Source organism: Microtus pennsylvanicus, chromosome 1 (genome assembly GCF_037038515.1).
Source record: "Microtus pennsylvanicus isolate mMicPen1 chromosome 1, mMicPen1.hap1, whole genome shotgun sequence".
In the NCBI taxonomy this organism is placed as follows: Eukaryota; Metazoa; Chordata; class Mammalia; order Rodentia; family Cricetidae; genus Microtus; species Microtus pennsylvanicus.
This window is the reverse complement of record NC_134579.1, coordinates 57,968,652-57,984,759: the sequence shown is the minus strand read 5'-3', so window position 1 is coordinate 57,984,759 and position 16,108 is coordinate 57,968,652. Positions and strand designations below refer to the sequence as shown.

Here is a 16,108-nt window from a genome sequence, read left to right as displayed (position 1 = left end):
AAAAAGGAAAAAGGAAAGCTAGATGAGACAGTTCTCTACAAATGAGAGGCCAAAGGCGATTTGCTCCAAGGGGATAGGGATGCACAGACACATGAATAGATGATGCTGTCGGAGCTAGGAGACGTGACTGGGGAGGGAGATGAGAGGACATGGAGCTCAGGCTGAGTGACAGTAGCCATGGTCGATTGTGTCTGACTCTCAGGTGGGTGCCCTCTGGACCCCAGGGAGCATTTGAGTTGCTGGTGAGCATCCTGTGCACTCAGCCCCTCCCTCTCATGCCCAGAGTTCCTGCACTGTTAATCTCTTCATTCAGGTCCGTGAGCCTTTTAATCCCAGTCACTCTGACAGCATCCCGCTTTGCCCAGGTCACTGAGAGGCTGTTTCCTTTAAGCTTTCGTGCATTTTTTAAATTTTTTTTTTTTTGCTGTCCTTCCCTCCTTCCTTCTTTCTGCCTTCCTTCCTTCCTTCCTTCCTTCCTTCCTTCCTTCCTTCCTTCCTTCCTTCCTTCCTTCTGTTCTTCCTTTCTGATCTATTAATCCCAAACTTGCAATTTCCTCTTTAATCAGATATGAATCCTTTATCTGACTTCCCAGCCTTGTTAAACTCTCCTGCACTATTCACAGAAACTAATTTCTCGTTATTTGTCCAGTCTCTCCCCGAGTCTAGTCAGCTTTAAAACAAAACAAAACAATTTTCTGTAAAGAATATGGTCATTCTTCCATTTCCAAACGTCCTTAAAAGCTAAGGCCATTTCTAAGGGCTGAAAGGGTTGATCAGGGTCTCTGAGGTTAAGTACACTGTCTGCTCTTCTAGAGGACCCTGGTTGTATTCCCAGCACCAACATGGCTCACAACTACCTGCCAACTACAATTTCGGGGAATCTGACGCCCTCTTCTGGCCTTTGAAGGCACTGCACACATGTGTTGCACAGACTTACCTGCAGTCAAAATACCTGAATACATAAATAGAAAACAATAACTTTTGCACAATTCAAGTGATTTTATTTGTTTGTGTCTCAGAAGCTTGTCAAAGCAATAGTGTATTAGAGGCAAATGCTCCCAAGATAAAGAAATGATGATTTGAAGTGATATTTACACTATTTACCCTGATCTGATGATCATTGTTTATTGTTTAATTGTTTTAAAATACCACATTGTGCCCCGAAAATATATATAGCCATTATATTAATTAAAAGTATAAGACTGAACTAAGAGTGTAGCTCAATGTTAAGATGCTGTACAAGGCCTGGGAACCATGCCCAGCACTGCAGAAACAGCAATTTGAGGGGGAAAAAAACTCAAAAAAGTATTATGCAAATAAAAACAAATACATTGAACTCAGGTACCTGCGTGCATCAAGACTGCAGGTGTGGTGTTTAGCCAGGTGAAGCTATCAGCATGTAAGAGTAGCTTGCTGGCAGTTGACAATGGTTCTTTGGTTTATATTAGGCGTATGTGTAGGCTGCCCTGTGTGAGGACTGCTCCATACAGTGTCTTGGAAAGAGTTAGTGGAAGCTTGCAGAACCCTTCAAAGACATAGCAGGTGGCAACCTGGTCAAGTTCTTGAAAATTAACAGTTGTTGATGATAAAGGAGGAACTCGTGAACTATGCCGTGGCTCAGCCCACAACCTGCATAAGTGTCAGAATGAGGGGTCACCTCCACCCCTCATTGATGGGATGCCAGGGGTCATCTTCTATTTTCTTTTTCCTGGAGATATGATGAACATCTTGGCTGTGGATTTTAAAGCTACAGAGCTCAAGCACACAGCAATTCAAGAATCCCCTTGAAGTCTCTTCCATATCATTAGTTTGAGCTGCTTTGGTGATAGAGCGCACACACCTCAGAAGAAAGTCCTGACTCTGATTGTGTCTATTAACATGTCCTCATCCCCTGGCGCTGAAATCTGGCTTCCGGTAACTTCCGGCTGTTGGAACTGCTTGTCCTTCAAGAGCTGTCAGCACCTGCCTTCCTGCTGGAGGCCCCTCACTATTGGCCCTTGGCGGTCACCAACCTGCAGCCTTCTCTTCTCTGGGTTCACTAACCAGGTCTTTGACTTGGTCCTCATTTGCATCAGTGCACTCTCCCCTGGTGAATCGCCTGCCCTTTCACTTGGTAAGCCCAACTTCTGCCGGTGTCACTCAAGCGCAGCCCTGACCTCGCTGCACAAGATGCCACAGCGATGTGGTCTGATTATCACAGATGACATTGCTCCGATGCTAGTTAAGACAGAATTCATTTGGTTCAGGGTGTGGCTCAGTGGTGGGACACGTGACAAGTGTACCTGAGGCCCTGAGTGCCATCGCCATCCAATGAAAAGGACCTAATTAGTGCTGATTTATGTAGTCTATCGTGCTGATATTGTATAGTTTGTTTGCATAAGGTATTTCTCTAGTGCCTGCTGTTCTACTTACACAGCTGTTATCTTAAACCTCTGGTTTAGGTCTTTATGCTAACCCTGATGGCACATTGCATTCGGGTCTCTCTTCTTGGATTTCATGAATATTCAGTTGATGAAATTTCGGTTAATTTTGTGTCATTTGCATATTTCAAAAGAGTCATGATTTCTATTGCTTTTATTTTCACTTTTAGTAAATATGTGAAAATAAAACTAAATGAGAGAGAGAGAGAGAGAGAGAGAGAGAGAGAGAGAGAGAGAGAGCCAGTCCTTTAGTGCCCAGAGTGCTGTTCATGTTTTGTCAACTTGACACAAGGTAGGACATCTGGGAAGAGGTTCCCTCGGTTGAGAAAATAAGTCCATCAAGTGGACCTGCAGGCGAGTTTGTTGACTAATGATTGACGTGGGAGGCGGCCAACCATGGGAGCCTGCGCTGGGAAGTGTGTGAGTGTGAGGAGCGAGCAGGAAGCAGTACCCTCCCAAGTGCTCTCCTTTAGGCTTTGGCTTTGGGTTCCTGTTTCTGCCCCTACTTCCCTCCCCGAGGGGTGCGATTGTGACATGCACACCAAATAAACCCTTTCCTCCCCACGTTGCTTGCTTTTTTTCTATCACAGCAATAGAAGGCAAAGTAGGATGCCCAGAGAGATATGGGCTGGCTATGAATGAGTTGACTGTTGAGTGAGTGAATGAATGAAATCAATGAATCAATTAATCCTTTCTCATCTCCCACCCTAATCCATCAATATATCCAATTTACTGTAGTCAACTATTTCTTGATCAACCCACTTCTCTCTCTCTCTCTCCTTTTTTTTTAAACCACCCAAGACCAAATTGCTATCATTTCCACTTAAACAATTGCAGCGGCCAACTTAGTAGGCTTCTTGCATCTCTCTGACTCCTCTATCATCCATTTATTATACAAAAAAAACACCTTTTTTGATGTAAAATTTTGTTTATGTCACTCTGCTATAATTTTTTGGGGTGGACATGTCTGTCAGGACAAAAGATAGATCTCTAAGTGACCTGTGAAGCTACTGTATTCTGGCCCATGCTGAACTCTTATTACTTTTTAATTTTATTTAAATAACTTTTTTTTCATTTATTTTACACACCAACCAGTTTTCCTCCCTCCTCTCCCCCCTCCCCTTTCCCATCTGTTCCCCTCCCTATCCCTCCTCCTCTATCTCCATTCAGAAAAGGGCAGGCCTCCCATGGGCTGCCACAAAGCATGGCACCTCAAGTTGGGGCAGGACCGAGGTCAAGGTAATCCACCACTGCTGGCACCCATTGGCCACTAAAACCTACAAGACCCCATGCTGGACTCTTGAGCCTTGTCTCCCACCTGCCTGTGCTTCAACCACACCGACATTCTCTAATCTTTTGTTATTTGCTGCTGGTTTTGTATTTCGAGACAGGGTTTCTCTTTAGCTTTAGAGCCTGTCCTGCAACTAGCTTTGTAGACCAGGCTGGTCTCGAACTCACAGAGATCCGCCTGCCTCTGCCTCCCGAGTGCTGGGATTAAAGACGTGCGCCACCACCTCCTGGCTTCTCTAGTCTTTTCTCAGGGTTCTCGCTGCTTCCGTGCTTTTAAGTGATGCTGCTTTTGTTCAGAATCCTTTCCCCGCTTCCCACGCCTCCCAACCTTTCCCCTGGTTAGCACCTCTGGATTTGTTTTCTTTACAAGTACCTTAGGAACTTTCCCCAGAGGCACGGCAGACAACAGTGGCTATTTTACTCACATAGTTATGTGGGTCAGGAGTTAGGACGGTGGGGAGGAGTCTCCCATCCTCCACTCATCTGACAGAAGTAAGCGGGTGACATTTTGGAAGGCTGCACTCTGCTAGGACTCTTGACCCAAACTCACACGTGGGCTCTCTGCCACTGCGGTGTCCGGATAATGGACCATTTTACATGGTGGGCTCAGATGCTTAGAAAATACATTCTAAAAAGGACATGTAGGAGTTTCAAGGCTTTTCCTGACACTAGTTTCAGAATCCAGGGCACATTTTTTTTTAAATGCTGCATTCTATGGGCCAGCCTTAGAGTCAGAAGTCATTAAACGCCACATCTTCGGGAGAGGACACCAGAGGACAGGTGACCACGTTGAGTCTACCATATCATCCTTCAAATCTCAGTGTAAACAAGTTTTGTGGAAAGTTTTTCAAGCATCAGAAACCTCTCTTCTGTTGCACTTTTCAGAGTAAAAATTTTGCATTTGCTTATGTTTGACAATTATCTTGCTTCTTCACTAAACTGCACGAAGGAAAGCCATTTCTGACTTTGCTCACTGTTCTGCCCTCAGCACTTACCACCATGTGTGACTCAATGAATATTTGTTGAAACACACGAGTGTTTGATCTTGATGGCGGCGATTCCATACCGCTCCTAAACATGTCTATGTCAGGGCCTTGGTAAGAGAGGACGAAAGCACACGACTCCAGCAATGTCTATTCTCTATGGTTCAGAAACTTCCTATCAAAAGAAATAACCTCACCCTGTTCTTCACAGAGCCTCAAAGATAATGCTAACTGCAGTAAGCTTGTGGCGTCAGCTTTGGGGACTCTCTGAAGCACTCGGTATATTGTGTCACGCTAGAGGCAGACAGAGGCTCCAGCAATGGACATCCCTCAGGATCTCTGTCCATAGACATACATGGACATAGAGCAGTGGCTGGGCCCTAGCACGCTCGAGCTGTCAGACTTGGTCCTTCCTCCAGTGGTGGCACCTGCTGTTTAGCTGGGAGCAAGAATACTGTATACTCTAGAGGAAGCTGAATGCTGCCACTCCCTGTCATGTTTTTTAATTTGACTTATTTGCAGACACTCTGCCTTCTGTTTCAATGTTATATGAGGGACCCAGGACTGTGATCTTTATATCTCCCGAAACTTTTACAAGGACTTTAATGCCAAAGATATTCCATAAACATTTGCCCAGAGGACTGTGTGAATGAACAGCCTTGCTGAGACAAGAGCCAACTTAGCAGCATTTCCCTGGTACCCCAATTATCTCTGTATTCGAGATGAAGACTTTTCCAATGCTGTCCTCCCAATTTCTCACAGGGAAAATTTTCAGAATTTCCCCTTTCAGAAGAATGTGGTTCTTAGTGTCACCTTATCTCCTGTCTTCTGCCTCAACTAGATCTCATTTACTCCTTCAGAACTGAGCAGATCCCTTTCCTGTTTCCTGCTTCCTTTTCCCCAGAATCTCTGCAATGTGCCTGTGCTCACAGCCTGGCCCAGAGGGGTTGCTCAAGCAGAATCTATGGAATGAGTGGCCTATGAGGACAAGACCCCCTGATGCAAACAGATGATTTAACTCCATCCCATCCCATCCCAGGGGATCCCCAAGGGTCTCCTAGTGGTTTTAGGGTATGTTCTGGGAGTGTGGTGCCCCCCTTTGCCCCACCAGATTCAGAATCTTTTTTTTTAACCATGCACGATTGAATCTTGCTGGCACTTTTACAGGGGCCACACTGTGTTAAAGAAAGGTCAGAAGACTTAGATTGGTTTAAATCTCAATTCTGCTGTTAGCAGGTACATGGCCTTGAAACATATCTTCACCCCTTGAAACTGGTTCTTCATCTGTCTCACGGGGATGAACCATCTCACCTTGCCGTGAAAATCAACAGGGCAATCCGTCATTCTTCTGACCATTCTTGATCATGCTTTCTGAAAGGCCCAGCACACAGAGTCAGTGGAAATGGTAGGGCGCTCTGGTTTCTAGAATGTGACTCTTCTTATGTGAACCCTATTCCTTTTTAAGTTCTTTACTAGCTCACCCACCTCTCAGGCCTTATTCTGCTTCTAGTGACAGAAATCTGTCAGCGGATCCCCCATAAATTCTTAGGTTCTTTCCTTTCCCACTGCCTCTGCTGAACGCTCCCTCTGATATTTTCCATTTCTTGAGCCACCTGGCAAAAGTCTTAACTGTGTTTGAAGCTGGGGGCAGTTCATTTCTGGGGAAGTGACATTTCTGCTCTTCTAAGCCAACAAGAGTAGAGGAATGGTTTCCTAACCTTCATACACACACATGTGTGCACACACACACCACGTGTTCACACACGCTCACACACACATGCACAGACACACACCCTTCCTAACGGAGGGTTGTATCCGCATTTTAGGAATGGACACTGGAGGTGTCTTCCAGTGTTTGTCAGGCTGGTGTGAAGTCTCCACATGAGCATTAGGGGTGCTTTCCTAAAGAACCATGACTGCCTGGCAGGCCAGGGTGTGTGGAGGGAGAAGATTGCTGTCCTCAAGCCCCTGAAGGCCTTTTGCTGAAGCACAGTGGGCTTCTTGTAGGTAGTTTCAAAAATAAAGCCAGCTGGGCATGGTTATGCAAGGCTATAATCCCAGTACTTGAAGGATCCTGAGTTTGAAGCAAACCTGAGCTATAGAGCAAGACCCTCTTTCACATCCTCACCCTGCAAAAAGCAAAATACACTCAACAAAACTGGTACCAATCAATGCAAGGAAGTGCAGGAGGCTGTTGCTTCGGCTCAGGGAAAGACAAGGCTTCCAAAGGGAGAGATTTGTATCAACCTGGACTTCCTGGGCAGGGGCAGGGCTTCGTCCCACCCACTAAGTTATAGGAATCCATTTGTTCAAGATTCCCCAAAGCCATTAATGCAGATGTTCCCAACCTTCCTAATGCTGGGACCATTTCATACAATTTCTCATGTTGTAGTAACACCCAACACTAAAGTTATTTCCATTGCTACTTCTTAGCTGTAATTTTTCTACTGTTATGGATCATTAATATCTGACATTTGCAGTGGTCTTAGGTGACCCCTGTGATAGAGTTATTTCACGCTCAAATGGGTTGCAACCCACAAATTGAGTGCCACTGCCATCACGGTTTTATGTGATTATTTGAGTTAAACTAGTCTGTTAAATTTATAACAAAGCATAATTTGACTTTGTGTCTTTGTTTGTTTGTTATGTCGGGCGGGGAAAAGTTCTTTGTTTAGGTTACAAGTCGGGTGGGGAAAAGTTCTTTGTTTAGGTTAAATGTACTGATTTTTTCTGGTCTTAAAACAGTCTCCTGTAGGTAGGAATTCAGAAGGAAAGAGGCCCCAGCCTTCAGATCCATGGTAAATAGGATGATGTGAGTGACTTAGTGTGAAAAGTTGGGACCAGGTTCCCAGGCTTTGCCCTAAGACCATGTCAGCTGAGTTCAGCAGACAATGCTAAACCTATTGCCCACACTGGGTTGCTCTGCCCACCCTTACTACCAAGGGAGGAGCAGTTCCTACCTCAACTTGATGTTCTGTGTTTTGCTGAGACCCATGGGAGGCCTGCCCCTTTCTGAACAGAAACAGAGGTGGAGTAGATGGAGGAGGGGCAGAAGGGAGTAGAGGAGAAACGGGAAACTGTGGTTGGGATGTAAAATATATGAAGTTAATTAATTCATAATATTAATAAACCCCCTAAAGTCCATTACAAGAGGGAAGGAAAGAAGGAGAAAACTACTGGGCACCAGACATTTGGTTCATATATCGAACATCTACTATTTTAGCCACTGATAGTTTTCTATATGTGAAAAGCTCTTACAGTTCAGCAAGAGAAAGCCAGACTTAATAATAATAATCAATATGATGAGCACATGGAATAAGAAATAGGAACGTCTTAATCATTTGATAGGATGCTCAGATTCATGAGAAAAATTAGTTTTGAAATGACAGTGGAAACCACTTCACCTCAACAAGATGGCTTAGACTTTGAAAAACATATCAGAAGAGTGTTGGTAAAGAGGTGGAGAGGTCAGCCCCTGGGTGCCCTTGGTGGGAATGTGAACGAGGGCTGCTGCACGGTGGTTCCTCAGAGAGTTTAAAATAGAATTTCCATATGACCTCCTCTTCCACTTCTCGGTGTTAAGTCTAAAGAAGTGAAAGCAGAAAACTGGGAAGAAACGTGTGTGCCCACGGTCAGAGCTGCGCTCCTCACGGGTCTCAGAAGGTGAACGTGATTCAAGCAGCCACCTGCAGAGGAGCTGATAATAAGCCAGATGCAGTGTGAGCGTCTTTTAAAGTATGGAAATTCTGGCAGGGGCGATAATACGGATGATTCCTGATGGAGGGATCGCTACGGCACTGAGCTAAGTAATACTGTAAGATTCCCACTCACATCTAAAGAAGCCGGATCCATGACCACAGAAGGTGATATCGGAGAGGACGACTGAAGGGAAGAAAGGACAACCACTGTTTACTGAGTCCAGAGTTTCTATCTTGCAAAACGAAAAGACTTCAGGAGATAAAGGCGTTGGTGATTCCACAATGTGTATCTATTACATGCCACTGCACAGTTGAAAAAGATCAGTCCGGTAAACTTTGTGTGTGTTTTACCACATCTAAATGCAATTTTTAAAAAATTTCAGTGAGAGGCCTGAGGAGCTAGGTTAACGGAACACTTGCCTGGCATGCACACAGCCCCTGGGTTCAATTTCCAGCACTGCCAAAAATTTATAATGATGTGTCATTTTAGCCTGTGGATGGTACAGATCACAAATTAGGAAACGAAGAAATAAAAAGTGTGTGAGAATAAGCAGCCGCCTGTTGGTGGAAATTTTAATCCATAAGCGGGGGGTGGGGAGGGGCAGCAGGTCTATATCCGTGGAAGCTAAAATGGCATTATCTTTAGCTCTTGGTCAAGCAATTCTCCTTCCCAGAAAGAACCAGTTTCTGCAGGTCGGGGACTGTTCGGGTTTTTCATTACAACAGAGCATTGGGAACAACTGAAATACCTGTCAAATGACTATTGGTAGCAAACAGACTAGAGCGGAATAATACGCAACTATTAATATGAGGGAACTAAAAAATATGGCTATAAAATTATCCTCAGTCTGGTAGCACGTGTGAAAAGCTATGCACCACACACTACTATTTGGGTTTTAAAATGAAATAGGAATGCATATGGATCTGTGTTATTATTTTGTTGTTCTTTTGTTTTGGTTTTTGTTTGTTTTTGTTTTGTTTTGTTGGGGTTTTTTTGTTTCTTCCTTTCTTTCTTTTTTTTTTTTGGCTTGGCTTTTTGTCTAAAATAATTCTAAGTGAAGGCAAGAAACTGCAAGAGGCGACAGTGATCATTCCAGGCAATCTTTGGAAGGAAGTTCGATGGCCAGGGACCAGAGCTGAGAGAGACTTGCTTCCCACTCTTTATCACAGGGATAGCTAATAACGGCTGCCCACTTGGCAGAATCGAGGGTCGCCTAGGAGACATGTCTGAGTGTGTCTGTAAGTGAGTTTCTAGACTGGGTTAATTAAAGTAGGGCAACCCATCCTAAGTGTGGGCTACACCACTCTGCGGACTGGGCTCTCAGACTGAATAGAGAGGAAAAGGCTAACCGAGCACCAGCCTCTCTCTGCTTCCTGGCTGAGGGGCCCATGTGACCAGGTGCCTCCAGACACCAACCCCATGCCTTCCCTGCTACCCTGGACTGGATCCCAAAACTCTGAGCTTTTTTGTCAAATGTTTTGTTGTGACAACAAGAAAATTAACAAAATACATCACCTTTACTTTAACACAAACAAACAAACAAACACACCAAGGTCTCACTATGGACCCTTGCTAGCCTAAAACTGTATGGGCCAGCCTGGCCTAGGAATTACTGAGATATGTGGATGTCTACCTCTGCCTCCCAAGTGCTGGGATTAAATTCATGTATTATTGTGCCCAAGAATCACCTCTACTTTAAAATTTTTGTGCTGTGTGCAAGAATAATCTCTAAAAGTTCTTAATTAAAAAATTACAATCTACAGGGATTAAAACATGCACATACAGACAGACACAAGACACACAGACACGCACACACACCCCCAAAAAAACCACATTTTAGCCCATTATTCTGTGATAAGCGCCTTAAGAGCAGAAGGAAGGCTGCACACACAGCCTCAAGGATGGAGAATGGCTTTAGACAATCCACTCTCCAAGGAAGAAATTTCTGCCATCGAGCAAATAATAGCATTTCTTCCCTATTTACCAGTTTCCTTTTATGCACAAAGCCAGGTATTAATCCACCTGCTTGTGCGCCACCCAATACAAGGTGGCATATTTTCTTTTCTTTTTTTTTTTTAAACTTCTGCCTTTGTTTGAGATTTTATTGCTGTTAAGAGACACCATGACCTTGGTAACTCTTATAAGGTAGACATTTAATTGAGACGGAGGGGACTGACAACAGTTTCAGAGTTTCAGTCGATTATCTAGTCCGGAAACATGGTGGCGTGCAGGCAGAGGTGGTGCTGGAGCTGAGACTGTTACATCTTGCAGGCAGCAGGAAGGTGGCATATTTTCATAGTACGCATTTAGCATTGGCTTTGTCTTGGGATCTGCTCCAAACCGCTGTAACTAGCTTGTTTTCCCACCATTTTCTAATGTCGGCCCTTATGCTGTGTTTCCTGTAAGCCCCGCAGTCATCTTGGTCTATGGGGAGTGGGTGAGCAGAGAAGCAGGGAGAAAAGGGGGGGGGGGCTGGATGTTATAAGGCCACGTGTGACACTTTCCTCGGATAATCTTATGGATGAAGCGGATGTACCACGGCGTAATTCTCGAAGTGTGGCCCGGGGAGTTGTTAAACTTAGGCTTCATCTCAACTGCCTGTCAGATTTTCAGTGCACAGTCCAGGAACGCGTTTCACGAGCTCTCCGGGCGACGTTTGTGCACACTAAAGTTTGAAAACCCCAGGAAAACCAAAGGAACTTTGATTTTACTTAAATGTCTGTGCTCCTTCGCATCCCCCCCCCTCCCCGCCCCGCTCCCCCACCCTGCACTGTTCGAGGAAAAGGAGGAGCTATGCTCTAAGGCAGGTTGTCCCACAGCCTTATCGCACATCAAGTGCTTCTTGCTAATGCCACTCAGTCCAGATCAGTTGTGGGGAGGGTGGGGAGGGCCAGAGAGCACTATTTTACGACTTCGTTCTGGAAACCAGGTCTCTGCCTTTGTGAGACTTGGCCATCTTATCTGCCCTCGGAATTTCCTGAATCTGGAAAGGAAGATGAGAGAGGAGGGAAGAAGGAGGTGGATGTGGGTGGAGGCCTCTGTTACTATGTTTGGAAGCGGCAGCTAGCTTTTCTGCCCGCAGTTCTGGTCAGGGCCCAGTTGCATGGCCAGCCCCAACCGCAGAGGAGGCTGGGTAATAAGGCCTGTGTGTGGAGCTAAGGGTAAAACCGGCTGCCGTGAGTGTTCAGCATTGATTCCGCCACACCCCGGGCCGCAGGAATTCCAAACGCCATCTCTAGGTCGTGCTTTGGTGAACGGATGTTCTCTGTCTCACTTTCTAACTAAGCTGTATCTTTTCTTTTTAACTCTAGCACCATGGTATTGGGACTCCTCTTTGTGACCGCCTTTGCGCTCTCAGGTAAGAACCTTTTTCCTGGGTAAAGTCCCGGAGGCCTTCTGCTGTCTCCCAGTAAGTCGGACCTGCAAGCCCAGGCCTGAGAGTTGGTGGGGTTTGCTCAGCACTGACTCGAGTTGCCTAAGACTCCATAGCAAATAACTTTCCTAGAGACCAAGGAAGGGTCAGGACTGGTGTCTCCAGACTGGGCATATCTCTGCCCTTACATCAAACCCCAGAATCTGTACACTGCACAAGGCAGAATGCCCCAACCAGGGCTTCTGGGGGCCTACGGAAGGCCACTGCAGCGAAGCCTTTGATTTGGTTCCACCTGTACAGACTCTGGTCTTTCTTTCCCTATTTCCAGGATTCGCAGGGCCCTGGGAAACAGCTGGTGAGCCTTATAAAGCTTCTTGATGTACCGCTTCCTGCTCACACCCGTCTCCCTAAGCCTGTGCCTGAGTTCATACTGGTCATGCTATGTGACTCTGGGCCCCCAGTTAACCATGCCGGCCAATGCACCATGAAGCATGCCTCAGGGTTCTGCCTTGCACAGATACCCCCCTTTGTAAACCTATAAAGACCCCCAGAAGGGCCCTAGTGCTCCATTACACAAGTCCTGTGACTTGGAAGAAATGAATAAGATAACCACAGTTAATTAAGATTACCTTTCCCTCCCCCACAAACAATGGCCACCCTCCCCCTCCCCATCACAGTCTCCTCCTGCCGGGTGACATTTTTGCATTTGAATTGTGTGATCTTTTTCTTAAGAGGCCCCAAAGTTTAGCTTTGTAAGGCCTCCCAGGACTCAGCTCTTCTCTGGGATGCATTCATCCTGCCACTCAGTGCTGTTGACCCACCCTTCCTGTCACTCATTTTTCTCCACCTCAGTTCTCAGAGAAGCCTCCTCAGTCTTGGCGACAGGCCAGGGTACCCGAGCATCCTCAGGCCACTCCTGACCATCTGGCCTCTGACTAGCCAGCTCAGCCACAAAGCCACCTCTTTCATAATTGTCATATAACAGACCCTTGGCCACTGTACCCAGCCCTGGCTGGGCGAGGAGGAGCTGGGTTGTGAACAGATATTCCCTCACATCTCAGCGGGTAGAGACGGGCCTTTTGTGACTTGTGGTTTCTGCTTAGCACCATAGCTTTCTGAGGCCACCTGTCTGACACCTATTCATCAGCAATGTAGGAGAACAGTAGCTGTCTCCTGCCAGGGCCAGTGACCTGGGGTCTCAGCTTCTGGGGAGGTGAAAAGGCAATGGGCACACACACACACACACACACACACACACACACACGTATCACAGAGGGGGGAGAAAAAGATAGGTTGTGCATGTGTATACATGAGTATGGGCACAGGTGTTCATATCTGCATGTGTGTATGTGTGCATGTCTGAATGTGTCTCTGTGTGTATGCATCTCTGTGTGTGTATATGTGTGTGTGTCTGTGTATGTATCTCTCTGTGTGTATGTATCTGTATATGTGTCTGTGTGTATGTATGTGTGTGTCTGTGTGTCTGTGTGTGCACTTTATAAACTGTGTGTCCTGACTGTTCTGAGCACTTTATGAAGAGCAATTCATTTAAAAATCCCAAGAACTTGCTGCATTAGCTCTTGTCATTATTCCCCATTTTAAGACAAAGTCCCTAAAGTACAGAGAAGTTTGAGTAATTGACTCAAGATCAACACAGCTCCTAATGAGAGAGCCCAAATTCATACCCAGCAGTTCAGGTTGAATGTCACTTCTCCTGATTCCCGCTCTCAAGCTCCCAAGGCAATGAGCAGCAGGCTCTGGTTTTTTTTTTTTTTTTTTTTTTTTTTGGTTTTGGTTTTCTTTGTGACTCGAATAGCTTTGGTGGATGATATTGCTTCAGTTTCGTCCTTTCTTGCTCACACACTACCTCCTTCACATCCTCCTCTTATCTTAAACCACACCTCGGATGTCCTTAAGGTTGAGGTTAGCCCTGCCTGCCACAGTGGCCAGCCTAGCTTTTGTGACCCCGAAGAGAAATGCCCTGGAGACAAATATTCAGTGGCAGTTTAACCGAGACACCTTCGCTGTCCCCAGACTTTCTGGCTCTGCCCTTTGAAAACAAGCAAGTAAAGTTGAGAAACCCATCAAAACCAAAGGCAGGTGTTATTTTGCTTCTGACCCACTTTGAAACTGTGTGGAAACTCCTAGCTCCTCAAAAGGGAGGTGATAGCTTTGAAACTATAAGAAGAAAGAAAAACTCTTGCACAATAACTGATTGGGTTTTATGGTGGTGAGGGGATGTGTGTAAAGATGCTGGGGAAGAACAGATTTAAAGAGGGTAGGAAAACAGCATCAGCCACCAGAACATGAACTTGCCAGTTCTTCACTCACCACTAAAAGTAAGGATAAAGCAAAGAGTCGTCATCCATTTTTCAACCTTTCATTTCTTAGCTAGCTTAATCATTTATAAGTATACTTCTTTAATTTGTTTTCTGAATATTGCAAACATGCATACAATGTGCCTTGGTCATATCCACCCCACTCCTTCTCTCCAAGCCCTCAGCCCCCTCTAAAATACCTCCCATCTTCCTCTCAACTTTGACTATGCATACATGGGACAGCTGTATGGACCACCCTAATCCCCAAGGCTCAGCGAGCATCACCAGAGAGAGGAGGGATGGGAGGGGTGTAAGAGCCAGAGGATGGGGAGGAGAACTGTGAAAGGCTGGCCTCTGGACGTGACATGACCGCTACACACGTGAATTCACAGAGACCGTGCATATCTGCACAAGACCACCACAAGATCAAGAGAATTAAATGTAAGCAGAGATTGTGCTTTTGTTTCCCAGTCGCCTAGACCCAAACAATCACACAGAAACTATATTAATTACAACACTGCTTGGCCAATGGCTCAGGCGTATTTCTAGCTAGCTCTTACATCTTAAATTCACCTTCTTTTACTAGCCTATGTATTGTCACGTGGCAGTAGTGTTACCTCATTTTCTACATCTCATTTTCTACATGTCTTGTTTCCTCGGCATCCAGCTGGCATCTCCTTGATTCCTCCTTCTCTCTCTCTCTCTCTCTCTCTCTCTCTCTCTCTCTCTCTCTCTCTCTCTCTCTCTGTTTGGATTTCCTGCATGGTTTTACTCTGCTAAGTTGTTGGCCGAAACAGCTTTATTCATCAGCCAATAAAAGCAACACATATACAGAAGGGCATCCCACATCAGTTAAAAGTTTCATCAAGGAGCAGGGAGGAGCTCATCCCTACCCTAGCTGAAGAGCTAATGGCAGTTGATGGCTACTGAGAGAGTCACTATTCCTAGGATGGGGACATTGGTATCTATGCCCCAGTGAATGACCCACATTTGTGTGCATAGGAACAGCATTAAATGGACCTAGAATGTGTTATTAAGTTCAAAGCCACCCACAAGAATTTTCCAGGTTCTAGGGTTCTCATTTCTGTTCTCGTTTCTGAACGACACCTGATTCAACAGCAAACCTGGAGTGGTTGAGTCTTTCTTCGCTTAAAGATGTACACAAAACAGTCTCACACTCTGATCCAGTGCGCTGTGGAAAAGAACACTGTCTTCCTCCAGGTTTATGCAGGTTCTGGCCTGGATGGTTGGATGAAGTAGCATCTGTGTGTTTGTTTGCTTTGGACTCCTACTTCCCGTCACTGCTGACTGGGCACTGAAATAGGTACCTGGAATGAACTAACAGTTCACACCTATTGTACCCAAAGAGTCACTTTGCTCGGTCACTGCCTCAGAACCTTTTCAAATGCACCTATCTTACTCAGTCCTCAGTGTCTTACCCCAGTTAGTCATTCATAAAAACATGTTTTTAGTGGATCCCAGAGAGAATGAATGAGCTGTCAGACAGGAGGAGGGTTGTTGAGGATTAAGAATGGAAATTGGTAAGAAAGAGTAAGGCTCCCTGGTGAGTGGGCTTCCTGGGAACAAACAAGACCTTGAGACTGTGGTTTTTCTTTTTGAGAAAGGGAAACTTAATTCTGTTTTTTAAATATGACCTGGGATTTGGCCCCGTTGGTTTCAAACGTGTTTGCGGCATCAAAGGCCGATTTCACACTAATTTAAAGATCTTTTGTGTATGTGTGTGTGTGTGTTTTAATAGATTGTGTACTGTGGGTATGAATAGAAAGGAAAATAAAAGGACAAAACAACAAAGCTCATGAACTGGGTTTGTAGAAAGTAGGGGAAAGGAGGGATTCTAGGAACAAAAATGGGCAGAGAATTGAGGGAATTTTTGTTAATTGTCGACTGTAGAGAGGGAGAAATGTATGCTATCAAATAATGTAAAATGATCCCATCTCTCAAAAGACTGAGACACAGAGCCCTTTGAAACCATGGCCAACCTTTGCTCTTTAGGAGGGGAAAATT

General features: G+C 45.3%; 1 protein-coding gene across 2 annotated transcripts in view; it reads left to right on the top strand.

Annotated features, from left to right (window-relative positions):
- Nucleotides 1-16,108, top strand: part of Cd86 (CD86 molecule) — a 61,640-nt gene that overhangs the window by 23,649 nt on the left and 21,883 nt on the right. For both annotated transcript variants that reach the window (XM_075964854.1, XM_075964843.1), the window contains exon 2: nt 11,704-11,750. In XM_075964854.1, the coding sequence (XP_075820969.1) occupies nt 11,704-11,750 (47 nt within the window). The remainder of the gene's footprint in view (nt 1-11,703; nt 11,751-16,108) is intronic.